Source organism: Sceloporus occidentalis, unplaced genomic scaffold, assembly GCF_023333645.1.
Source record: "Sceloporus occidentalis isolate IW3139 unplaced genomic scaffold, rSceOcc1.0.p SCAF_41, whole genome shotgun sequence".
Lineage (NCBI taxonomy): Eukaryota > Metazoa > Chordata > Lepidosauria > Squamata > Phrynosomatidae > Sceloporus > Sceloporus occidentalis.
Window position 1 is genome coordinate 5,006,729 of NW_028317021.1, and position 26,760 is coordinate 5,033,488.

The 26,760-nt window shown below is 47.7% G+C and overlaps 2 protein-coding genes across 5 annotated transcripts in view; both read left to right on the forward strand.

Moving 5' to 3' along the window:
- LOC149290018 (integral membrane protein DGCR2/IDD-like) overlaps positions 1 to 11,678 on the forward strand; it is a 60,859-nt gene extending 49,181 nt beyond the window's left edge. For all 4 annotated transcript variants that reach the window (XM_089490080.1, XM_089490081.1, XM_089490082.1 and 1 more), the window contains 5 exons: positions 376 to 552; positions 1,203 to 1,406; positions 3,720 to 3,872; positions 4,531 to 4,767; positions 4,980 to 11,678. In XM_089490080.1, the coding sequence (XP_089346206.1) occupies positions 376 to 552; positions 1,203 to 1,406; positions 3,720 to 3,872; positions 4,531 to 4,767; positions 4,980 to 5,221 (1,013 nt within the window). In that variant the 3' untranslated portion in view covers positions 5,222 to 11,678. The remainder of the gene's footprint in view (positions 1 to 375; positions 553 to 1,202; positions 1,407 to 3,719; positions 3,873 to 4,530; positions 4,768 to 4,979) is intronic.
- Positions 11,679 to 20,307: 8,629 nt separating this feature from the next.
- LOC149290019 (carbonic anhydrase 15-like) overlaps positions 20,308 to 26,760 on the forward strand; it is a 35,341-nt gene continuing 28,888 nt past the window's right edge. Inside the window, exons 1-2 of the mRNA XM_089489944.1 lie at positions 20,308 to 21,669; positions 24,119 to 24,206. The gene's annotated coding sequence lies outside the window, so the exon portion shown is untranslated. The remainder of the gene's footprint in view (positions 21,670 to 24,118; positions 24,207 to 26,760) is intronic.

Genomic DNA, 26,760 nt, shown 5'->3' on the forward strand with positions numbered 1-26,760 from the left:
TCTGACAGATTATCTCAAAGGAAAAAATGGCTCCCAATTGGAGAAGAGGTCTACCAATTCTATCTTAAAACCTGTAATTCATGAAGTGATAAAACAGGGCTGTGGGGCTCTGTGGCCATCCTGATACTGTTGGGACTGCAACTTCCCTCACACCTAGCCAGCCCTAACAAAAAGAAGGATGATGGGACCTTCAGTTGGGACAACATCCGGAGGACCACATGTTCCTCAGCTTTTGGTGGACAGTGATCAAATTGATCATTTGTGTCCCATTAAGGACTTCCACTTCAAAAGCTTTCCGGCATACATCCAGACAGATTGTTTTCCTATGCAGTCTCTGTATATAACTTGTCCTGTGGTGTGTTTTTGTCCTTTCAGGTTCATCAGAAGTATTTTTGCCCCCTAACCCAACACTTCCAACATCTGTGTCTGAAAATGAAAACATCCTCTGTGCCCAGTTCCAGTGCTCCCATTTCCCAACCCTTCGACACCGTGGTTTTCACAGCTGGTATGCTGAAAACTGCTATGAAAAATCTTCATTCCTTTGCAAAAGAAGTGAGTCGCCTAATATAGGATTGCCTTTCTTGGTTGTTGTTGTTGCTGCTGTTATTTTGGTATGTGGACTCTGTAAACATGCAGGAACAAAGTGAAGCCCTCCCCCCAGTGCAATACGTTGAGTCAACATAAGAAATGGAGATGCAACACTGCACTGGATTCATCTCTTGGTATTGCTGTGGGTAATATATGGTTATGTGTGGAATTGTACACAAGAGGGGCGATTTGCCCAGTCTTCCCTAGCCTGATACCCTCCCAGAAGAGTTAGGGTACAGTTCTCCTAAGACCTTAGCTAACTTCTGGGAACAGTAGTCCAACATAAGTGGTGGGTGTTAACTTAGGGAAAGTTGTGTGAGCCTGTATCCAGCCTTCCAGTGTCTGTACTTCTATTGTCTTTATAAGACTTGTGGCAGACCCACCATAAACCACCCATTTTCTCGACTAAGGAGAACTGTTGTCAGCAAATATTGCCCAAGTTGCTGCTCAGTACACAGTGTACAGTATTTCTATCTGTGTAGAGTGTTTTCTTATCACAGGAGAAAATGGGGAGTCACTAGATCACAGCCTTAGTTTCTGCCAACCCGTTTTGTATATAAATGTCCTGTCATGAGTGAAGACAGACCTCTGTATTTCTCCCCCTTCTGTTTCAGGCCAAACCTGTGTGGACATCAAAGACAATATTGTTGACGAAGGCTACTATTTCACTCCAAAAGGAGATGATCCCTGTTTAAGTTGCACGTGTCACAATGGCGAGCCAGAGATGTGTGTGGCAGCTTTGTGTGAGCGGCCACAAGGCTGTCAACAGTATCGCAAAGATCCCAAGGAGTGCTGCAAGTTTACATGTCTAGATCCTGGTAAGAGATATTTTCTTGTAAAACAATGTGTTATTTTAATCTGTCTCCTCCGGTCCCCACTTCCTTTTGGTTTTCAAGTTTGTCTTTCACCCGACATTTCTGGAGTTTGTTAAGCCATACGTTTCTTCTGCTTTCAGTCTCATAAAGTATAGCTAAATATCTGTCTAATAAGCCATAGTTTCTGATCCTGATTTTTAGAGGAAAATAGTTATCTTTGCCACTGCTGAGTCTATCAGTCATCCTCCCCAATAAAAATAGACATTTCCAGGGCCTAACACATTCTTAAAGAGAGTCATTCCTGGTTTTTAAGGTGGGGATGTTGGGCAGGATTATATTTAGGATTATCTTCCTGTCAGCGTTCTTCACTGTCCACTTTGAATCCACTCCTGAATGTCTCTTACCTTGAAAACCCTGTCATGAGATTCTGTCTACCTTGTTCTATGTTACAGATGCCTTATCTTGTTCCTGTTCAGGCCTGTCCCTTGCATCTTGTAAGAGTTTCTGTTATAGCTGTCTTCAGAAAAATGGTGTCTTGGTTGAAAGAAGAACAGTGGCTGTGACTTTGATGTGGATTTTTGGAATATGACTTTGATCTTAACTTCTAGAAGATGCTAAAACCAATTTCAATCCCATTTAGAAAAGGCTGGTTGAAATGAATGGGGCTTGTTACTCACCACTTGCATAAGTCCCATTGATCTTAGTTGGTACTAAAATTGGATTTCACCCTGGGTGCTTTCTATTCAGCTTACTAGATGCCTTATTTTATTACCTTGAAAATGTTTGAGTGGACAGCCTGAGTCTGTTCCGTTCTCTTTGAGGATCTATGTTACTTTGATGCGATTTTCTTTTAAAAAATAAAACCTGTATGTGGGGCTGCCATTGAAGATGACTCAGAAACTGCAGCAAGTGCAAAATGCAGCAGCCAAACTGCTGACAGGAACATCATGCAAAAACCATATATAATGCTGGTTTTAATGGATATGTATCGGCTGCCAATACGCTTCAGGTCTCAGTTGAGAGTGCTGGTAGTGAGATTTAAAGCTCTAGACTGTTTGGGGCCTCAGTACTTGTAGTAGCACCTCTCCATATATACCTCTCTGAGAGCTGACATTGGCTGGAGGGGTCCTCCTTTGTGTTCCATCAGTCCTGGGCAATACACTATGGAAGAATACATGAGAAGGCCTTCTTGACTGTGGCATGCCTGTTACACTCCCCTTGGAGGCTCAGGTGAGGCCAGCGTTGCCATCATTGTGGCTGCTTGCTTTTTACATGAGCCCTCCTGTGTCCATGGTTTTAAATAGTTTAAAATTAGTTTAACCAGTCCTAATATGACTTTTTAACCAAACATCTAGTTATTTGTACACTGTTAAATTAGTCAGGTTGGTTGTATTGTATGACACTCTGAGGTCTTTATATAGTGTATAGGATATTGATATAGATATATCTGGCTAAATAACCTGAAGGTACCAGATCTCCTCTGCTCTTGGAAGCTGAGCAGGGTCAACTCTGGTTAGTAGTTGGATGGGAGACTGCCAAGGAATGCCAGGTGCTGTAGGCTCTGTTTCAGAGGAAGGAACTGGCAAAAATTCTTCTGAGGATTCCTTGCCTAAGAAACCCCCATGGACTTCATGGAGTCGCCGTAAATTGGCACGTACATTCACATCCTTTCTTACTTGGAAAGGTAAAGATTCAGCCTTGGTCTCTTTTCTGGCAGCTTTTCTTCATCTATAATTTTTCTTTTAAATTGTCGTTGCTAGTTATGTAATAGCCTGTTCAGGCATTCAAAAGGGAAAGCGTCCTAACAGAGGAAGCAAGCAAGCTGTACTCCCTTGGTGTCTTCATGTGGAGAGTGATAGTCTGAAAAGGAGAACCTTTGCTACATGTCTGGTCTCTCCCTGTGATCAAAAACATTGATTTTTCAAAATCTGAGATGATGTGGAGTGCCTCCATGTGCAGCGGATATTCTCTTTCTCAGCCTGTCTGCTCACTCATTCAGATTAATCCAATCCTGAATGCCTGAACAGGGTTCATTTCTCCTAGGGTCATCCTTTCATTTCAGTTGAAGTTGCTAAGGTAATAGTAAGTGTGTCTCTGTGTCTGAATATTTTGTATGCAAATCTTCTGGTTCTGCATTTCTCTTTCTCACCCTTCCACAAGATGGTACCCTTCAGCTGCCATCAGCCTGAGCCAGTGTGGTCAGGGAGGCTGAGAGCTGCAGCCACAAATATCTAGTGAGTGCTAGGCTGAGCTGTTGCATTCGTGAAATGGTTTTGTCTGCTATCACTGACTCCATTTATTGGTTTCCTTTCACAGATGGCAACAGTTTATTTGACTCCATGGCAAGTGGCATGCGTCTCATCGTGAGCTGCATATCTTCTTTCCTAATTTTGTCTCTGTTGCTCTTTATGGTCCATCGACTGCGGCAAAGACGCAGGGAACGCATTGAGTCCTTGATCGGAGCAAACCGTAAGCAGCTTCGCTCTTTTGCTTTGTTCAGCCCCATCCCCAAAATTAGAGATGAGTGAGGGGGAGAATGGTGTTGACCCCATTGGGCCACTCCTCACTCATTTTCTCTACACATGGGGGGGGGGTGAACTTATGTGGGGAGCAGTGGTGGTTGGCTGAGAAATGGGGAGGTTGCACTCCATGAAGGTCCTACCCAAGTAGAGAAAGCACTCTGTTGTGGAAGTTATCCCTCAAGTGGAAGGAGGGCTACTGAGATAAATTGAATTAATAGCTTATCAACGAAACCATAGGTTTCTCCCCACCCCACCCCACCCCGCTATTTGTAGTCGTCTATTTCTCCTTCCCCCTTTTGTCATCTCTTTCAGGGTGGGCAGCTGGGGAAACAGGACAGGGACAAGACACAGTTCTATATTCAGCTGTAATTACAAGCCATGGTTTAATCAAGCCAGGGTTTGTAAACTGGCAGCACACCATGGTTTCTGGTTGTGGGTTGCTCCTTATGTTCAGTAACAGGTTTAGAGGCACAGTTGAACAAACCACAGCCTGGCTTGTTGCTGTGTCTGAATCAGTAAGCATGAGTCCAGCCATGGAGTACTTAAGGAAAGGCTATGCTTCATAACCCGTGTTGGATTTTGTGTGTATATTGTCTCCTCTCTAGTGCACCACTTCAACTTAGGCCGCAGGATGCCTGGCTTTGATTATGGCCCAGATGGTTTTGGAACTGGACTCACACCACTGCATCTTTCGGATGATGGAGAAGGCGGAGCATTTCACTTCCATGACCCTCCTCCACCCTACACGGCTTACAAATATCCAGATATCCAGCACCCGGATGATCCACCTCCCCCTTATGAGGCTTCCATCAACCCAGACGGCATTCTTTGTTCTCCACCAGGTAGCTCATCACAGTGTTGCCATCCTAGTACTGTAGTGTTGTTTGTGCAGTGGCTTTCCCCAAAGCTCCAGTTAATAGTCCAAACATCTGGAAAACACCATGTTGGGGAAGCCTGACATAGCTGGTAAAACAGTATTTGAATTAAGTAATGGTTGATTGTTATTTGCAGTGGTGCATTTGGCTTATGATTCCTTCTTGCCTTTCTTTTTTAGATGGAGTCCACTCCCAGACTGGGCCAAACAGTCAGTTGGCGCTAGGAAATGGTGACACCTCTCCCCCGCTCACAGAAGAGTCTCTCCCTCCGTCAGTTGGCCCTTCCCCAGTTGAGCTGGAAGACTCTGCTGACAGTAGCACCCTCCTTGTACCTCCAGATACGCCCTTAAGTGAAAGCACACCGGTAGAGACCCTAACAGGCAGCCGCCACAGTCACTGTTCGCTAAATACCATTGTATAAAGGAACGAAATTGAGGAACAGAAACAAAACCCTTACTGCCGGTCAGAAATAATAAAATTGAGCAACTGTTTGCACACCAGAGCTACAGGTGGACACTCATCATTGGACTGAATGTCTGAAATAAGCTCCACTTCTTCGATTTTTAACATTAGTTTTATGTTCTAGTCTAGATTTGTGCCTCCTGGCAATTGCTGTCATTTTCCATTCTGGTTAGGTTGTCCCCTTGAAATGATTGTATGATTGCCCTTTTTCTACTGGTTCTGGGAAAAGAGCAGAGGATTTTTTTAAAAAAAAGTCATGTTTTGTTTTTAAAGAGGAAGAAAGCATGGATAGTTTTCTTGTTGTCTGCCCTCTCCCCTTGTAAATCATGGAACAGAAAGGCCATGAGATGTACGTTGGCTGAAGACGTTTGGAATTTTGGAGCTCTTGGGAAAAGCAGGCGCTGAAAGAAAGGTACGAATGGCCAGCTGCTGTAGAGTCATCCACTTCCCCAGGTCCTGTTACATTCCCTTCTTGAGCGCAGAAGAAGATTGGAGTTTGGTCCTGCTTGTTGCCTCTTGGAACAGAAGCCAGATTCCTGGCAGACAGAAACATGAACCAAAAGAGAGCCTGGGACTCAATTTCTAATCTTCATGTAGCTTCTGTTGCTGCCTTGGAAGCAGGACTGTGAGAGTGAAGGGATTTGTGGTACATTGGACTGTTTCCTAAAAGCAGGTACTAAGATCCAGACGTGGAGCTACTGACCTACTGGTTTAGCTGTAAAATCTTGTGCTAGGATGGTTCCAAATCTGTGACCCACAATCTTGTGTGTAGGCTTGTGACAGGTGTTGCACATTTTTTGGTACTGGGGTTTGGGAAAGAGATGCATTTGGAATCACTCTGTCTTTTGGGGGCAAAAATAGGAAAAAAAGAGAGAAAAGATTCATTGGCTCAGATGCATCAGGACCATCCCTCTTTAGTCTTTCCACATTAATTCTGGTTTTCATTTCATGGGGCTAAATGGGATGTTAAAGCCTTAAACTGTCATTTTAAGATCCAGCGATGAGAAGAACAGTGCAGGATTTGTGGTGACATGGTCATGAATATTGGGCTTAATAAATTGTCGCTGTTGTCCCCATGAGTTGGGATCTGCCTTGGTGTCCACTGCTGACAAAGCTAACAACTCCATTGCTCATTTTTACCAGATGTGGAGGAGAGGAAATATTTGTATCTAATAATGCTCAGATGAGTTCTGGGTTAAATGTCAGCCCCCTTTCCCCCCAGAAGTTCACCTCTGGTTGAAATTAAAGGGGATCTTTTTCTCCTGAGAAAGCTTGTAAATACTTGAGAGATTCCAGATGGAACTGGGAGGAATTTCCCCCATCGCTGTCCTGTTGGCCAGTTGGAAAGCATGGCCAGGGTTCGTTGGTGGCGGTTTAACTCCCTATCCTTTTATTCATGTGATCCTGTTGCCTTATGAAAGGCAAGTAGCCTAGAGGGACAGGAAAGGAACATTAATGGTGATGGTGGAGGTATGGAGTAGTTGTGCTACTTTGGCTTGTCCATCCAAGCTGGTTCAATACCAAATGTGTTAGGATGCCTTCCCGTTTTGCTGAATTTTTTTTCTCTCTCTCCCCCTGTATCTTTCCATATACAATATTGGTGGAGGGTTGGCCCTTGGTTCCATTTTGGCATACAGAGTTGGGATTTGTCCGTGCACAGGCGCTATTTTGGAAGGTAGGGCTGTCGCTCAGGGACAGAGTCCTGGCTTGGCATGCGGGCGATCCCAGATTCAGAGCCTGGCACCTCCAGCTTTGCCTTGGGAAAGATCCCTTGGCTTGAAACCCCGCTAGTCAGAGCAGCCATGAACTAGATGGACGGGTGCCCCAAGGGCTGCTCCAGAGGTTCATATAGCTTGGCGATAATCATTTGCTAACAATCGTAAAGCATGGGAGACAATATTAGAGGGTTGCCACTAGGAAATCTGTATCTTGGGAGTTCTGGCAGATAGGGCTCTTTGTCTGATATCTGGTAGAATCAACCAGTTTCTCTTCTCCCTCAGCCCAGTGGCTCTTATTTTTTGCAGGGGTCTTTTCTGAGAAACTGGGGTGGTGGTGGGATGCAACAGTGGCCATTGGGATATTTTTGATTTACATGCCTCCTCAGCCCTAGCCAGTGGTGAGGGATTATGGGAGCTGTAGTCCAAAAGCACCTCGAGGCTGACAGGTGCTCACCGTTGTTGTAGAGGATCCCAGGTGGAAGAAGCCATGGCAGCCACAGTGAGCCAAATAGGATGCTGTTGCAAGGCGCATGCATCAGTCTCCTCTGGGTGGCAGCAGAATTTGCCGCATGAATCTGAAGGCAAACCAGTCCCTGGAGGGTGGAGGCTCTCCTGAAATGTGAGTGTCAAAGGGCACAACCCTTCCTCCTCCGGACTTACAGCTGGGTTTGCCCTGTGTCCTGCTGCAGATGGAGGGCTGTGGCCGGAGGTGCCTGCTCATCATCTGATACGGAGTGTATCTGAAGTATGAAAAAAGAATAAAATAAAAATTAAAAGCGGGTTATGTGCGTTTTTAGCACACTCATAAGTTTTATACATTGTATGGATTGACTTATTTCTTTAGTTTTATATGTGTGTGCGTGTGCGTGTGTAAGAGAGAGAATGGGAAAGTATGGGAAGTGTTGATCATACCTATGTACGTTGTAGTTTGTGATCCCAAGGGAATGCAACGAAAGTGTACGTTTGGAAACATCCAGGTTGCAAAATTCTTGGATTCATTTGTGTGACAGCTCTAGTGTGGAAACGTAGGAGGATCCACAGTTAGCTAGCCTGTAATAGTCTTGAACAGATCTTGGAAACTTTACTTTTTGGGACTACAGCTCCCAGAACCCCAAGCCGACTCTGCCAGTAGACATGCAGGACCTGGGGCTGTGCTTACTGCCGTCATATACAGTGGGCCCTCCACATTCACTGGGGTGACACAGGACCCCAGTGAAAGTGGAGAAATTGCAACTAAACCCACTGTTTTTATTACCCGAGAACACCTCCCTAGAAATCTCTAGGTCCTCCAGTGCAAGTCTGTGGTCAGTATCCGCTAGAAGTTGATCATAGAGTTGTCCTGGAGGACCTACAAAGGCCTAGAGAAGTGTTCTGTCTAGGAATCTAGGTCCTCCAATGCAACTTCAGGCAAAAGGTAGCCATAGAGTTGCACTGGAGGACCTAGAAATTCCTAGAGAAAACATACTAATCAAACCTGTGAATAATCAGATCTGCAAAAGTCAAAGCTGCAAATGTGGAGGACCGACTGTAGAGACATTCCTACCTATTTTTACACTAGCCTTCTCCAACCTAGTACCTCACACATGTGTTAGACTCCAGTTGCCCTCATCCGTGTGTGGGATGGTGGGAGTTGTAGTCCTGTGGGAAGAGGCTGATCTGCTGGTATTGTTTAATTGTTTTGTCATTGTATGCAAGAGCAAAGTGGATTGAGCAGTAAAGGTTCTACAGTAGCTTTACATAAGTCTCATGATTTGGACGGGTCGTCATGTAACTGCATATAGCTATAAATGTATCTTATTTATTGGTTAACCTTGGAGCCACCGTCTCAATAACGGGAGAAAAGCCATCACTCCCCAAACTTTGGGACCAATTGTAGAAGGTGGTCAGTCTGAATCCTCTTGGTCGGTCGCAACTAGGGTAGGCCCATTGAATAGACAGTGGAATGGTGAGTCAACATTTATGTAAACTGCATTGGTTTAATGAGTCTACTCTAGTTAGGACACCTAATAGAATTCAGACCGTAATGTCCGAGTGCAGTTGGTTCATTCTTAGGGTGAGAGAGTGGCAGACTCTTCTCGCTGTTGTGTCATTCCTGTTATGAGAACAGATTACAGAACGCTGCTGTTCATGTTGGGAGCAATCTGTTTTTACTGTGTCTTTTGGAAAATGTTTGGAAATGATGATATCTTTTGCCTGCTCATTTTAAGAACCTGGAGGTTGGTTTGTGCATCATAGCCACCAGTAATTTTAGTTGGAATGCATTGACTGTAATATGGTTGCGGATATGTTGGAATGGAGTCCATTGCCACAAACCTCTGTGGCTGGTTTGTGAATTGGGTTGGTTTCCGATAGCCATGAGGTTTTGAAGGAAAAGTGTGTCCCAAGAGTTTTGTACAGAGATTGGGATTTCCAACTCCATGCTGTAGCCATGATCCAACAAAGCAACACCTTTATGGTCCCTGCATTTGAATGTGAGACTCAAAACTCTCCAGGTGAATATAGAGTTGAATGCAGCCTTTCCTCATTTTGTGTCCCCAGATTGCTCTTGGACTACAACTCCCATAATCCCAGGCTCCATGGACTTTTATCTCAACAGCATATGAGTAGGACTGAGAGTTAATAGAAGATAGCATGGTTGGATTCAGATTTTTTGTAGATCTCCCACCTCATTCCCTTTTGGTACTCCGTTATTCAATGCTTCTCCTTCCCTTCTCCACAGTGAACTTCTCATGCGTTGCTCGTGGATCATGTTACCAGCATCCCATGCGCTGTTCTGAATGTGTTTGTGGTCTGATTTTGTTTAGAAAGGCTCTTTTGCAAAGGAGCAACATTGGGTAATGGCTTCTATGCGTGTAAACTGCACTAACCCCATCGAGCTTCCTGTATCAAAATGCAATAGCTTGGCCTGATTCCTCATTGAGTTGTAATGTGTTTTATTCTATCCCAAGAGTTCACTGCTAAAGAGTTATTTTGAGAGAAGGGATGGGGAGACTGAGCAGCTAAAACCAACAAAAACAATCCCAAAATCCCAATATGAATTAGATAGGGATAACCCCTTATAGTAGGGGGCCAATGTGGTTTAGTGGTTTGGAGTTTTGGGACATTGGGAGACCAGGGTTCGAATCTCCGCTTAGCCATGGAAACCCATTGGTTGACCGTAGGCAAGCCACTCTCTCAGCCTGAAAAGAAAGGCAAGGGCAAAACCCCCTCTGAACAAATCTTGGCAAGAAAACCCCATGATGGGGTGAATCTTAAGTCAGAAATGAGTTGCATTTCATGAAAGTAGTAAAGCTTGCTTTGTTTTTGCGTGTGTGAGCTGCACTCAGCAAGCTTGTATTTTGCTTTATGTTGGCTGTTCGTTTCCAAAAACAAAACCAGGGTATTTTTGTGTTTGGTTTTTTTCTCCTCGGTCTCTCCAAGAGAAGTCATCTATCAGGACATACATTCAGGTTTGTGAACCTGAATTGTTCATAAGCATATGACTGTAGAAGGATGCCTTGTGTAATTCTCGGTTTGGTTGATCTCCATCTGCTGGTGGCTTTTGCTTTGGATGAGCGGCTTGGTTTTTAGCACATGCCCTGCCTGGTTTAGAGAGTGAAGCACTCTTCTTGTTCGTTGGCCTTGGGTCATTTCCACGGAGGGAGACTTTTTCCGAGTGTGTATGAGATAGCATGATAGCTCCAAGAATGATTTCCAAGATGGATTCTGTTGACCCTTCTCTCTCTCAGGGTGATTTCTTCATAGGGAAAGGAAGAGCCTCTTCAGCTGTAACTGTAAGTTGGCTACAAGAGCGATAGCGGCAGAGTATATGCTTTGGATGTCAAAAATGCACCTCCAGAGACACCGGTGTAAGTAGACGCCTAGGTAGACGCTCACTGTAGATCAGGGCCGAGGAGCCATATATTATTAGGTGCAAGCTCCCATCATCCCTGACCACAGGTAGGGGTTTCTGGGCCATGGAAATTCAACCACATCTGGAGGGCCCCAGTTCTCCCTGTCTCTATAAACCATGGTCCTCACCCTTTGGTCATCCAGATGGCATGTCTTGGACCTCAACACCCCAAAGCCCCAAACAGTGCAATCATGGGTTGTGGGAGCTGTAGTCCTATAACATCTGGAGGGTCCAAGGCTGAGAACCATTGCTGGAGACAGGACTTAGTTAGACGGACCAATGATTTGACTTGATATAAGGCAGCTTTCTTTTGTTTGGATTTTTCTTTGTAACCCCAATTTTGGTTTGTGGACGGAATGCCAGATTCCTGTGCGGCTCGGACGTCTGCTCTGTGTGTTTGTGTGTGTGTTTGTGTATGTACAAGCAGGTGCAAGACAACCAACAAGACACTGCTTTTTTATTTACTTTCTTCCCCCAAAATCTTTCAATCAGGGCTGTGTCTACAAACACCTCCCTGCCCCGTCCCCGGGTCATTTGGTTTTTGTGACTGAATTGAACTGTGGCTGTGTGTGTAAAAAAAGAAAAAAAAAAAGATTTTGATATTCCATGAAAATAATATGTAGAGATGAAATTTGATACTGTAAGAAATTCGGTCCCTGTGACATTTTATGTTTTAATGTTTTTGCTTTTTTTAAAAAAGGACATGGAAATGGAGACGGAGGCGGGTGGGATGGGATGACACTAATCTTATTTTTCTCAAGATGCTGTGAGACATGACATCCAAAATGCCAAATAAATCGTGTCCTGTAAAGAGGAACCTGTCTGTGGCGTCTCTTGTGTGTCTTTCTTTTTTCCGAAGGCGAGCTTTGGGGCGTGCGTCACCTTTCAAGAGCTTTTCCCGGTGTGCAAGCACAGATCGGCATTGTTGGAGAGAATTTGGAAAGTGTTTTGTTTCCAGCCTGAAATTAATTCTTTATTGAGTTCATGGCAGGCAGTATATGTGAGTCTGATTTTGCATCTCAGAACTGCTTACCTTCCGATAGGGTCCCTGCATCAAATGCTTATAGACTGGGCCCCAAATAGTGTCTGCACCTCTTTTGCAATACTGCACTTAACCTCCCTTTCCCCAGAAACCTATGTGGCCACCAGACTTATTTCCACCAACTGAGCCCCCAACTTTTTTATTTCACAACTGAACCCCCTTTTTGGTCAAGTGATAAGGCTTTAGGCGTGGGGTGAGCCATCAGTAACTCCAGACCGCAGCTATAATAGCCTGGTTTTTAAAGCTTCATTAATAAAAACACCCTCCACACCAAATCTTTGTTTTGTCAGAGTTTAAACTTATGTCCCAAACTCTTTCAAAAATAGTTTCTTTCAGTTTGCCGCAAGTCCCAGTGAAGCGATAGGGGAAATAAATAAGGCAATTGGCACCAAGGGAAAAGTGTGATATCAGTTAAAAGATAAATGCATTTCTCTAAGCCTATCTAATCACAGTCTTTAAGGTATATGGGGGGGGGGGCTAGTGTGGTGTAGTGGTTTGTGCGTTGGACTATTGACTCTGGAGACCAGGGTTTGAATCCTTGCTCAAACATGGAAATCCACTGAGTGATCTTGGACAAGTCATACTCTCTCAGCCTCAGGAAAACAGGCAAACCCCTCTCTGAACAAAACCTGTCAAGAAAATCTCACGATCGATTCACCTTAGGGTCACCATAGGTTTGGAAGCAACTTTAAGGCACACAATAAGACTTCTGTTGTCTTTTCAGCTTTCAGGAAAGCAGTTTTTTCTTTGCACAGGCCTATTAGCAAGTCCTTTCTCTTCTACAGACCAAGCCTCACGCTCAAGTTATTTCTTCCCCTGCTTCAATTCTTTCTTGTTGGTCTCCTGATCTCTCTGGACTATGCCTTCTCTACAGCCTTTTCAGTTTTAATCCCAGCTCCAATTCAACATTTTCCATCTTTTCAGGTGCAACATCCACTAAGGGATTTTAATGCGAGGCTGCATCTGTTGCTGCAGAAACAACCCAGTTTGACACCGCTTGGACTGCCGTGGCTTAATGCTATAGAAACATGGGCATTATAGTAGGTTGTGGCCCGAGACGTCTCTGACGGGGAAGGCTAAATGTCTCCCTCCAAAATTGACACTTGGAACCATGGCAGTTCAAGTGGCCTCTTTAACCAATCTCTCAGGGGCTGTCTGCATAGTCACAGTTGTAAATCCTCACGGATTAGAGATTTGGATTGGAGGTTTTTAGGCGTTTGAGAGTCGGCCTTCCGGTGCCACCTTCACATGGGCAGATTTGGTCTTAGTGTGGGCAATTCCTTCTGAATTTTCCACTGCAGCGCAGCTTCATTCACTTCTTTTTGCCCGGTGTCCCATTGCACTACCATGGAGAGTTCCCGCAGTGCCCTGGTTCTTCCCGCAGAGGGCAGTAGCTGCAAGGACAAGCTTCAAGATGGGCAAGAAATGCATTGAGCTTGCATTGCCATCCTGAAAAACGTTCATTGCACATTTAAGGCTTGGCAACAGAATGGGGCACTATATTTGTTCCTTTCGGAAGTTTGCCATGCGAGGCGATGTCTTTTTGGGAGTGGGGAGAGAAATGTGCTGAAAAGCACAAGTACTTTCTGCCCCAAAATGTTCTTTTTCAGAAATCAAGGCAGAGAACCATGTGTACTGGTAAATGCATCCAGAAGGGTGCATTTAGAAGAAAAGGCACAGAACTATACATTTCCGTTCAGAAAGGACAAGAAAGGCAACCTGCCACGTGTCCTCCCTGCCTAGTGATAGCAGTTTGATGCCACTTTGACTGCCCTGGCATTGTCCTATAGGGTCCTGGGATCTGTAGTTTGGGGAGAAACTTAAAATTCTCTAAAAAAATACCTGTACAGTATTAGGGAGTTTGAAATGCTTCATGAAACTCCAAGTCCCAATATTCCGTAGGATTGAGCCAGGGCATTTAAAGCGGGGTGCCCATGAGCCAAGGTGAGTGGACAGATTTAGGGGAGTGGCAGTCCTACCTTGCAAGGTTGGCGTTCATTCGCCCAAAATGCAAAGCGTCTCTGAGATATCGGGACAGACAAGCCGGCATCTTTGACACACGGATCATATTGTTCTAAACCCAAGGCCCTCAAATTACTAGCCCTATTATCCCATATTGCATTTGAATTGTCAGGGTGACATCCTCTGGAATCCTGGGGTTTTGTCGTTTGGAGAGCTAGCAAAGCTCTCTGGTTGGGAATCCAAAATGCCCTCCTTCAAACTGCAAATCCCAGGGTTCAATAGGATGTTGCCATGGTAGTTAAAGTGGAATCATAATGCTCTAATTGCACAGCGTGAAAGGGGAATCTGTTTAAGATAAACACAGGATTTAGAGTTTTCTGTTCAGCTACCACACAGATTTTGATAACTTGACAAACATATAATCAGGTCTGTATCTTTAGTCAAAAATCAGTTTTCTTTTCATATGATCAAACGCTACCGTTTGGGGATTATGCGGTATTATATATCCAGTAATAATGTCTTCACTTTTATCTCTGGTCTCCCTCCTGGGCTTTCAATGGATTATTTTATTTCTGCTGTTTCTCGTTTTATTGTTGCTTTCCCTTCTGTTTTAACCGCCGTTTAATTTCAGATTTTTTTTCCCTTCCTTTTTTGCTGGTGGTGCAGAATTAGATTTTGCTGTCAGTTGCTGGCGTTTCAGCTCTTTCGTCGGATTAACTACCTTGGAAGATTTAGGTGAAAAGCAGCCTAGGAAACCATGAATTAATAAAAATTGTGTATGTTACATATCGAGCAAAACGGTGCAGGTATTTATAATGCCTGCCATGGGAAGGACTGGCCTGATCTTTTGCAACAATCTGGTTTGCAAGGGCTTGACTGTTTACCCGCTTCTCATGCATTCGGTTTTGCATGAGGGAAAAAATCAGTACCATCTGATCTTAAGAGTGTAAGATATCTTTGCAAAAGCAGCGGAAGGTGTACCATTATTTGGGTGAGAAAGGAATTACAGCATTTTGATCCGACTTTAAGTGCCATTGTTGCAACCAATCCTGGGATTTGTAGCTCTCTGGCAGAAAATTCTAAAGGCCTCTGGGGTGTCTTGCCCTTCCCAGTTGGCTCAGGCAAAAGCAAGCTGCTGCAGCCTTTCTTGGTTTGCGTGGTCTTCCTTTTTGCCATCTTGACCACCCTCAAATGCCGCTTGGACAAGCAAGTCCTGGTTTTCAACCCCTGAAAAGTTGGAGATGTGGGAAAGGAATTCTCAAACCCAGGGGCAACCACCAAGAAGGCCCTGTCTCATGGACCTTCCAACTTGTACCTGTGAAGGTGCTGAGATTGAAAGAAGTATTTGGGGGCAAGCGTGAGTAATATATGAAAAACAAAAGAAGCATGAGAAATCCCTCAAAAAGAAACCCCAAAAGGCAAGTCATGAGTTGAGATGAATTTTTGGAACTGGCTCCATTCCGTTGCCCCATGTTTCACTACATCTGTTTGTCTTTTAGTCATTTAGTCTCAAGCTGCCGTCTGGCTTTCCAGAACAATTCGGGTGTCGCTTCCAAATCCCAGAATAGGCACAACTCATGGAGACGGCTGAGGCAGCCATGCTCCTTTGCTGTGGCTCAGTTAGGCCCACGCTATGAGCTCTAATGTCTTCAAATCAAAAAATGCAATGTCTAAACAAGGAGAAAAATATCTGTGCATGCGCAAGGGAATGCTCTCATCGGGATGTTTCTCCTCTCCCCCTGAGGGCTGGAGAAAAGGGCTCAGGCCTGGAAACATGGGGATCCTGAAACTTCCCCCTTCCCTCTGCTGCTTCTTCATGCAGGATTTCTAAGCCTCTGGAGGCGGAGGGCCTGTCACCTTGTCGCCGACAGCAAAATAATAGCCGTGATCGAAAAACTGCTCAGCTGGATGCCTTTCCTGGATTTTTCCTGCCATCAACCCACCTCTGTTGTACTTGGCAGAGAAACCAAGGGGAGCTTCTGCCACTTGCCGTCACGCCAACTGTTCCACTTTGGCTTTGGCTTTGGGATTTCAAGCGGTCGCCTTGATCTGAGGTCAGGCGACACCTTTTAAGCAAAGCCAGCCACCGAGAGCCCAGCTGCAAGAGAACCAAAATGCCATTTCGTAGGTTGCGGACAAGGTGGGAGGGAGGATAAGTCTGCCTTTTTAGCTGTAATCCACATCACAACGGTGGTGATGTTTGTGCAGTTGCACTTTCACCGATGCCCAAAGGTCTGTGCTCAGAGTCTTCATCTGCCGGCATGTTGTGTAGTCCCAGCATGTGACTATAATCGACAAATACATCCCAGCTTCTGGTCAGAACTAGACTAGGCCATTTCAAAGCAAAACCATTTTAAGCCAACTTTTAATGGGGTTGCTTTTACAGTGGGCCCTTGGTATCTGCTGGGGTTTGGTTCCAGGAACCTCCTGTGGATAGCAAAATCTGTGGATGCTCAAGTACCATTAAATATAATGGGTAGTAAAATGGGTTTGTATCACTAATGATTTTCAGTTGCCCAAATGAGACCGAGTGTCCGGGAATGCTGCCAGCAGACACTTGACAGTAGCTGATAACAGAGCCTTAGCACAGTGGAAGTGAAAGTAAAGCAGACCTTGCAAGGAATCAGTCTGAGAGCAGTCCGAGAAAACAAGCCGAGTTCAGTATTCCAGAAGTCCAAACGTTCCGAGAGTCAAGCCGAAGTCAGGATACCGAGAAACAACGTTGATCAAACAGTCCAAGGTCAAACAGCCAAGAGTTAACGAAGTCCGGTCCAAGGTCAAGGTAACAAAGAATCCAAACACTAGGAGCTAGTGCTAGCAGCAATCACGCCGAGAGATCATGCAATAAACTCTAGCAACCAGCATTAGTCTCTCTCCCACTTAAGTAAGGGAAACTCTCCCTCGTGCCACCTGAGGCTGGTTGGCTAATTGCCTCTCGGCAATTCTCTGTGATCTGCGCCTGCAAGCACTCTCGGCTCTTCTCTCTTTGAAAGAAGGCACCTGCATGCAAGCTTCGTCCCCAGAGTCCCCACTAGGCAGTGGTACCAAAGAAGGCCTCTCTTCGGCACTAGGACCTGGTTGAATCTCCTCCTCTGGGGCTGGAGGATCACAGCTGGGACCTGGCAGGGCAGGAACAGCACCTGGCGTTGCCTCAATCAGCCCTTGCTCTGGAGGAGGCTCATCCTCCTCCTCATCCTCCGAGAGCTGATCTTGGCTGGCCATGACATCATTCCCCCTCCCATAATGCTCTCCCTCCAACTGTGGAGGACGAGGTCTGTCGGAGCAGCAGCGGTGGAAAGCCCGAACGAGCCGTGGAGCATGAACGTCCGAGGCGTTCTCCCAAGAACGCTCCTCTGGCCCGTAGCCGACCCAGTCGACCAGGTACTGGAGGCGTCCCCGACGTCGACGAGAGTCCAGGATCTGGGCCACCTCAAACTCTTGCTCCCCATCCACCAAGACTGGATCAGGCGGTGGCGTCCTACCAGCGTCAGGCCGAACATCGGAGGCTGGGAGCAGCAGGGAGCGATGGAACACCGGATGAATCCGCCAAGTCCGGGGAAGTTGGAGCCGAAATGCCACCGGATTCACCTGGGCCACTATCTTGTATGGCCCCACAAACCGGGCGTCCAACTTCCGGCATGGCCGCTGCAGGGGCAGGTGCCGCGTTGAGAGCCAGACCGAGTCCCCCACCTGCAAAGGAGGACCCTCCTGGCGGTGCCGATCCACTCCTCTCTTATAAGCCTCCTTCGCCACCTCGAGCTGCTCTTGCAGCAAGGACTGCGCCGCCTTGAGCTCCTGGAGCCACTGATCCGCCACAGGGACCTCGGAGACTGGAACCACCGCTGGAAACCCTCGTGGATGGAAGCCCCCTGTGGCGAAGAAAGGCGTCTGCTGAGTCGAAGCATGGACCGAGTTGTTATATGCGAACTCAGCAAGCGGGAGCAACTCGACCCAATTGTCCTGGCGGTAACTGGCATAGCAACGGAGGTACTGCTCCAGGGTCCCGTTGGTCCTCTCTGTCTGACCATCAGACTCTGGATGATGTGCCGAGGACAGATGAGGCGTGACGTCTAGGAGCCGGAGCAAGCTGGTCCAGAACCGGGCGGTGAACTGGCTGCCGCGGTCCGAAATTACCCCTTCGGGCAGTCCATGGAGCCTGAACACATGCTGTACAAACAGCCGGGCCGTCTCTTTCGCAGTGGGCAGACCAGCGCACGGCACAAAGTGCGCCATCTTTGAAAAGAGGTCCACCACCACCCAAATGGTGGTGCAGCCAGCAGAGAGGGGCAGATCTGTGATAAAGTCCATGGACACCATCTTCCAGGGGCCCGACGGCGTCGGCAGCGGCATCAACAATCCCGCCGGCCGACCCGGATGGTCCTTCGCCCGATGGCACACTGAGCATGTGTCCACATATTTGGCCACCTCCGCCCGAACTCGAGGCCACCAAAACTCTCGGGTGAGGAGGTGCAGAGTCTTACAGAAACCGAAGTGCCCCGCCGGCTTGGAGTCATGGCACAGACGCAAGACCGCTTCCCGACATGGCCCTGCCGGCACATACAGGCGGCCCCGGTGGTAAAGCAGACCGTCCCGCATGGCAAAGGGTGAGGCGTCCCCTTCCTCCGAGTGCCGTGCCACCAACGGATCCTGGCCCTGGAGTTCCCGAATCTGGTCCACCAATGCGGCCTCCCTCGGTGCCGCAGCAAAATTCTCCGGCCGAAGAATGGTGGACTGCAACTCCCTCTCTGGGTTTGTGGCGTACTCCGGCTTGCGGGAAAGCGCGTCTGCCTGCCGGTTCCGGGACTGGGGAATGTACTGGAGCTGAAAGCGGAAGCGGGCGAAAAAAGATGACCAGCGCTGTTGCCGCTGAGATAGCTTCCTGGCCGTCTGCAGGTGCTCCAAATTCCTGTGGTCAGTGTGGACCACCACTGGGTGCGCTGCCCCCTCCAGCAGATGCCGCCAGGTCTCGAAGGCTGCCTTGATTGCCAACAACTCCTTCTCCCAAATGGTGTAATTCAGCTCCGGAGGAGAGAGCTGCCGGGAGTAGAAGGCACAAGGCAGCAGATGTCCCTGGGACCCCGTGGGCTGAAGCAGTACAGCCCCGATGGCCATGTCCGAGGCATCTGCCTCCACAACAAAGGGCGTGCGCGGATCCGGGTGCTGCAGGATCGGGGCTGATGTGAACTGTGCCTTCAGGGCCTCAAAGGATGTTTGCGCCGCCGCCGTCCACTGGAACCGGCCCTTCCCCCGTAGCAGTTGGGAGATGGGGCTGGTGAGGGCCGCATAGTCCGCAATAAACTTCCGGTAAAAGTTTGCGAACCCCAGGAACCGCTGCACATCCTTCCTGTTGCGAGGGGGCTGCCAGGACAACACCGACTCGACCTTGGATTGGTCCATGGCCACTCCCTTCGCCGAGACCCGGTAACCCAAAAAGTCTACCTCCTGAAGGTCAAAGGCGCACTTCTCGAGCTTGGCATATAGGCGATGTTCCCTCAGGCGCTGGAGTACAGCCCGCACATGGGCGTCATGGGCTGCCTGGCTTGGTGAATAAATCAAAAAATCATCCAGGTAAATGATGACAAAACGATCCAAATAGTCCCTGAACACATCATTTACAAAGTGCTGGAACACGGCGGGAGCGTTACAGAGACCAAAGGGCATCACCATGTACTCATAATGCCCATACCGAGTCTGGAAGGCCGTTTTCCACTCATCCCCTGCGCGGATCCTCACCAAGTTGTAGGCCCCGCGAAGATCCAGCTTGGTGAAGACCTTGGCATGGCGGAGTCTCTCCAACAACTCTGGAATCAACGGCAGGGGGTAGCGGTTACGGACGGTGATTCTATTCAAGGCCCGGTAGTCATTGCAGAGACGCAGCTCCCCACACTTTTTCCGGACAAATAGGACCGGGGCACCCGCAGGAGACTTGGAGGGACGGATGAAGCCCCGCTGCAGGTTTTTCTCTAAAAAAATCCCTCAGAGCCGCCAGCTCAGGCTCCGAGAGAGAATAGAGACGCCCCGCCGGAATAGGGGCTCCCGGCACCAGATCAATGGCACAGTCATAGGGCCGGTGTGGGGGAAGCCGGTCCGCCTCCTTCTTATCGAAGACGTCCGCGAAGTCCTGGTACTTCTCTGGCAGTGTCACCTTACCGTCCTGAGCCTCAGCCACCACTGCCGCTGGGATCCGCTCCGGCCAGCAGTGCTCCTGACAGTACTCGGAACCAAAGAGCACCTCCCGCCGGGACCAGGAAATATGTGGGTCATGCCGCGAGAGCCACGACATGCCCAACACCAGCGGGAAGTGAGGGACCGCTGCCAACAGAAAACGAAGCTCTTCAACATGGCCCTGGATCTCCAAGTGAAGCACTGGTGTCTGGTGGGTCACAGGGCCCGATCGGAGAAGCCGTCCGTCGATGGTCTCCACCGGCCGGGGCTCCAGCAGCGCTTCCATGGGGATCCCATGCTGACGAGCAAATGCCAAGTCCATGAAGCAGCTGGAGGCCCCTGAATCCAGCATGGCCCCTACTGGCAAAAGTTCCATGGACTGGAGTCGCAGGGTGGCAGCCACCAGTAAGGGGTCCCTCCGCGATGCCGAAGTGGAGGAGACTGGTTCCAAAGACGCCCTTAGATGGTGAACTTGGCAGCCCTTGGCAGGGCAAACTGTGGCAAAATGTCCCAACAGTCCACAATAGAAACAGAGGCCCTCTCTCCTCCGCCGTTCCTTCTCGGTTCCAGTGAGCCGAGGCCGCACTCCTCCCAGCTGCATCGGCTCCGCTACTGGCCTGGAAGAAGCAGCCTCCGAAACTGCACCAGGGGTCAATGGTGTGGGCGACGGAAGGAGTGGAGAGCCAGCCTGTCGGACCTGTCGGCGAGCAGCAAGCCGATAGTCCATGCGGATGGCCTGGGTTATCAGTGCCGACAAGGTTTCAGGAGGCTCGGAGCGGGCCAGTTCGTCCAAGATGTCAGGGGCCAAACCATGATGAAATACTGCTCGCAAAGCACTATCATTCCAGGTAACATCCTGTGCTAGGAGGCGAAAAGCCACCGAGTAGTCGGCCACCGAGCCCTGGCCCTGCTGCAGGTTCAAAAGTTGATGCTCTGCAGTCTCTGCCTTGACTGGGTCTCCCCAAGTATCTTGGAGTTCCTTCAAGAAGTCCTGCAAGCTGCTTAGAATAGGGCTATCTTGGTTGAGGTAAGGGGTAGCCCATTTGCTCGCAGGCCCCGACAGCAAGCTGATAATAAAAGCTACCTTATGTGAGTCTGTAGGGAAGTCAGCCTCTCTTACTCTGAAATGCAGCTTACAGCTTGCCAAAAAGCTGTCCAATAAAGTCCGGTCTCCTGCAAATTTTTCAGGCAAGACAGTAAGGCATTTTGTCCTGACTGGTGGCTGGGAAGACTGAAGAGCTTGCTTCTGAAGGTTTTCCAGCGTCTGTGTTAACACAGCTATTTCAGAAGCCAAATGTTGATTTTGCTGTAGGAGCTCCTTAATTAACACTGGGTCTGCCATTCTGTTATCAGCTGGATTAAGGCTAGAGTTTATTCTGTCCGGGAATGCTGCCAGCAGACACTTGACAGTAGCTGATAACAGAGCCTTAGCACAGTGGAAGTGAAAGTAAAGCAGACCTTGCAAGGAATCAGTCTGAGAGCAGTCCGAGAAAACAAGCCGAGTTCAGTATTCCAGAAGTCCAAACGTTCCGAGAGTCAAGCCGAAGTCAGGATACCGAGAAACAACGTTGATCAAACAGTCCAAGGTCAAACAGCCAAGAGTTAACGAAGTCCGGTCCAAGGTCAAGGTAACAAAGAATCCAAACACTAGGAGCTAGTGCTAGCAGCAATCACGCCGAGAGATCATGCAATAAACTCTAGCAACCAGCATTAGTCTCTCTCCCACTTAAGTAAGGGAAACTCTCCCTCGTGCCACCTGAGGCTGGTTGGCTAATTGCCTCTCGGCAATTCTCTGTGATCTGCGCCTGCAAGCACTCTCGGCTCTTCTCTCTTTGAAAGAAGGCACCTGCATGCAAGCTTCGTCCCCAGAGTCCCCACTAGGCAGTGGTACCAAAGAAGGCCTCTCTTTGGCACTAGGACCTGGTTGAATCTCCTCCTCTGGGGCTGGAGGATCACAGCTGGGACCTGGCAGGGCAGGAACAGCACCTGGCGTTGCCTCAATCAGCCCTTGCTCTGGAGGAGGCTCATCCTCCGAGAGCTGATCTTGGCTGGCCATGACACCGAGCCACCCCAAAATACTTGAGATCACAACCGGGATTGCTCAAAACCAGACATTGTTCCTGCAAAAAGCCAAGACCCTCGCATTTTCTGTAGGGGTTTTTGCTAAACTCAGAGGGGACAGGGCCGATGACGTCCAAGTCCCTGTTCCTTAACCCCCCCCCCCCCCCAGAGCTTTGACCCTGAGAACCCACTGCATCCCAACCCTGGCTGTGTCTCTCCTTTTGGATCTGTACAACTGTTGCTGCCAAGGTTGCATTTAATATGGGCTCCCCTTGTTTAGGTCAGGATGTGTCAGCCCCAGAATTTTCTCAGGGCGATTGTATTAAGAAGGCAGGTTTTGTGTGCCAAACTGGTGAACATCCTCATTTGCAAAGAGCGAGGCTTGGGAAGCCCAGACAGGCCCCCCAAATTTCAGCGAGGCACACGAAGGACGAAGAGCCTGCTTGGACTTGCTAAGCTGCAGAGAAAATTTCCTTCCTTCCTTCCTTCCTTCCTTCCTTCCTTCCTTCCTTCCTTCCTTCCACTCATCTGTCCCAGTTTGGCAGGGAGAATCCCGATTAATTCCTTGGCCTCCCACCTTTTCAGCTGCTTTTAAAAAGTTCCAGTTTTTGTCTCCTCCTCCACTTTCCCCTTTTGTCTTCAGCTTTTACAAACTGAGTTTGCCCTCCGTTAACTCAGCCCCAGGAGATAGAAGAGAAGGCTGTGAAATTTTTCCCTTCCCAGTAGGTTCAGGCAAAAGCAAACTGCTGCAGCTTCTCCTAGTTTGCGCATGCTTCCTCATTAATAACTTCAGCCGATTTGAAAATGTTGTTTGGCTGCACACGTCCCAGTTTCCATCTGTGCAAAGTTGGAAGGTTTGCAAATTTTCACTGCCTCTGGCTTAAGGTTAAAGTCAAGGCCAGGCGGCTGTTGCGTTTACTATTGTCAAAAAAAGGGATCCTCCAGTCTGTGCTGCTTTGTCTCCCTGGAACTTGAAAAACCTGCATGGCACCTTGCTAAGCCTAATCCATGGAAAGCCACAATCTTTTCCTCTGTTCCGTTTTGTGATGGTGACAAAATAAAGACTTTGTAGCTACTGCATCATGCCAGATTCCCTGCCCTTCACTACCGCTTTGCTTCGCAAAATGAATTGTTCCAGAGAGGGGTTTTTTTCCCCCAAAGGAAAAGATGGAGAATTTTCTTTTGTCCTTCCTGTCCCAAAATAGGACCCTTCTGTAAATGGTCTTGGACTCTCTGCCATTTTAGTAAGGGCAGCTGCTACCAATTCGCAATGCCCCGCAACAAGGCAAGGCCTCGATCATGGGGCTGGGTTGCAAAACAAACTTGTGCAATAGGTTAAAGGGAGAAGGAGGGGAACGACTGAATTTAAATCACCTCCAAAGCTGAGGAGTAAGTTTTAAAAAGTGGGTAAAGTACGTAATTCTGTATTGGGGAACTCTAAGAACCTAGAGAGACAGAGAGAGGACCCCCAAAAGAGATTGCTTCAAGGGGCATCCCAAAATCAGAGAGGTCAAGCTCAAGACCTTGGTCTTCAGCAGTGATGTAAACCTGAGTAATTTGACTCGGACTAAACACTTTGATGACTTGACTTGGACTTACTTAACTTGGCAAAAACGACACAGACTTGACTTGACTTGAGACTGGTATAGTTTTAGCGACTGGCATACTGGTGCCATTCACTCTGAGCATCAGGCAAGACCAGCTCCCAAAGAGCAGGGTACATTTCTTGGAAGAGAATAGCAAATGCATTCAGCAGTGGGCTTGAAAAGCTTTAGAAGGATCCTCAGATGAACAAGTGACAGGCTGCCAAGTGGACCTCAACCCTCACCTCAAGCCCATTGCCTAATGCGTTTGCTGTTCCCCTCCGAGAAACACACCCATGTTAAAAGTTGGCTCCCAGACTTGAGACTCGACTGCAGACTTGACTGGAAAGTACCTTGCAAGAACTTGAGACTCAACTTGAGACTTGAAGGTAGAGACTTGAGTCTCGGACTAAAAGCCTTAATACATCCCTAGTTTTCAGCATCTCCAGAGACTCCCATCTGAACATCTGGAGAGCCACAGCCAATCCAAGACAATACTCAGCAATAGCAAGCATTTCTAGGTGAGTACCCATTCGTTCCACTAAATTCAATGAGGATTCTGGTGGCCCTTGAAAGACTGAAATGGTTTCATTAACTTAATCTTTTATGGACTCTGGACACTTGAGGAGGCGCACTGCATTTGATGAAAACCAATGCTAAATGAAATGTGTTAGCCATATAAGATGTTGCAAGAACCTTTCTTGTTTTAGATTCCTTTGGGTGGTCTCCAAAGCAAAGATAGGTGGCATGTCTCCTTTGACTGTGGTCTTGTCTGCATGGGCCAAAAGAGTCTATTTTCTATCCATTCTGGCAGTGTCCTGTTCGGACGGTGCATGACCCAAACTGTTCTGGTGTGAACAGTCTGGTTGATGTCCAGCATGTTCAGCACCAGAATTGGATGTCCACCACGTTCAGCATCTAGAACAGTCTGGATGACGACCAGCATGTTCAGCACCAGAACATGAATTTAACAAAACATATCTCTTACTCCAGATCTTCCGCAGCATCACCCTTCATTTTTGGTACTCCAGGTATCCCAAATGCCTGGAGGAGAAAGGTTTTTTTGCTCTGAGGTTGGAATGAGGTGCCCAGCCATGTGATTGTTGCTGGATGCCTTGTTTAAAAATAAATAAAAATAAAACTTTTATTTGTATCCCACTTTTCTGTGATGAGACAAAGTGGCTCACAACATATTAAAATATCCACATTTACAACATTATGTCCCAAATTCCCCCCCTTAAAACAGGATTAAACAAGTTACAATTAAAACATCTGTTAAAAACACAATAAAAATACAGCAAGGACAGAGCGGTGGGCTAATACATGATGTGGGGGGGCAGTCATTCTGTGGCTGGGCACTTTTATTCAGGAAAGGCCTGCTGGAAGAGATCCGTCTTGACAGCTTTTTTAAAGCTGTATAAGCTGGCAATTTGACGGATCTCGTCCGGCCGGCCGTTCCATAATTTGGGAGCAATTGCAGAGAAGGCCCTCTGGGAGGTAGCAATTAGTTTGTTTTTTAAAGGCTGCAATAATTCCTCCTGGAGGACCTGAGTGTGCAAGGTGGTGCAAGGAGCAGGCGAACCCTCAAATAGGTTGGACCCAAGCCATGTAGGGTTTTAAAGGTTATAACCAACACCTTGTACTGTGCCTGGAAACTAATAGGCAGCCAGTGAAGAGATTTTAAGATGGGTGTTATTTGGTCACTCCTAGTTTTTCCAGCGACCAGCCTGGCTGCCATATTTTGCACTAGTTGAAGTTTCCGGACTAGGCACAAGGGTAGCCCCATGTAGAGTGCATTACAGAAATCAAGTCGTGAAGTTACTAGTGAATGTACAACAGTTTCTAGGTCCTTTACTTCCAGGAAAGGGCGCAGCTGGTGTATCAGCCGAAGCTGATAACAGGCGCTCCTGATTGTCACATTCACCTGATTTCTCATGTGAAGTGACGGGTCTAGGAGCACCCCCAGACTGCGAACACAGTCCTTTGTGGAGATTGTGATCCCATCTAGGACTGGAAGTTGCAACCCTGTACCTGGTTTGGGGGGCCCTACTGTAAGTACCTCCGTTTTGTCTGGATTCAGCCTGAGTTTGTTTTTCCTCATCCAGCCCATTACCGCTTCAAGACACTGATTGAGGGGAGAAGTGCCATCTGTTATCATAGCTGCTGATCGGGACATGGAGAAATATATATGGGTGTCATCAGCGTACTGATAACACCCTGCCCCATGTCTGCGAATGATTTCTCCCAGCGGCTTCATATAAATGTTGAATAGCATCGGGGACAGTATGGCGCCTTGAGGTACGCCACATTTATGCTCCGTTTTCGAGGAGCAACTGTCCCTGAGCATCACCCTCTGGAATCTACCCGAGAGGAAGGACCGGAACCACTGGATTGCAGTGCCACCGATTCCTAACTCTCCCAGGCGTTCCAAGAGGATGTCACGATCTATTATGTCAAAGGCCGCTGAGAGGTCTAGAAGCACCAACAGGGTCACGCTTCCTCTGTCAATGCTTCACTTCAGAAGTGAGCAAGCTCCAGCCAACAAAATCCTGGGATTTGTAGTTTGGGGAGGTGCTGGCACTCTGATGGAGAAGGTTTTAAAGACCTTGTAAAATGACAAACCCAAGGATTCCATCAGATGGAGCTGCAGCCCATAAAAGGCATGGTTTCTACAGTGTAGATCAGGGGTGCCCAAATTTGATGTTTTGGACTTCAGGTCCTTCAATTCCTAACTGTTAGCCAAGCTAGCTGGGGCTTTTGGGAAGTCCTAAACACCTGGTGGACCAAAGTTTGGGAGCTACTGGACTTCGTAGAAGGTTGCTTCCCAAATAAACGTTTTGGGCTGGCTTTGGAAAGCAGAAAGCTTGGGGACATCCATCTGAAGTAGGATGATTTTAGGCCTCTAAATGAGGTGATTGATCCCTTTGTATTGAAACAAGGGATATCGGTTTGTGAGCCTCAAGCCAAGGATTGGTCATCCCAACTGTTTGAAGGGTGGGGGTTCAAGGCTCTCCAAAGAAAGCTTTTGTCTTTCTCCCGGGGCAGCTGCAAAAATCTCCAGCCCCCATTGCTAGA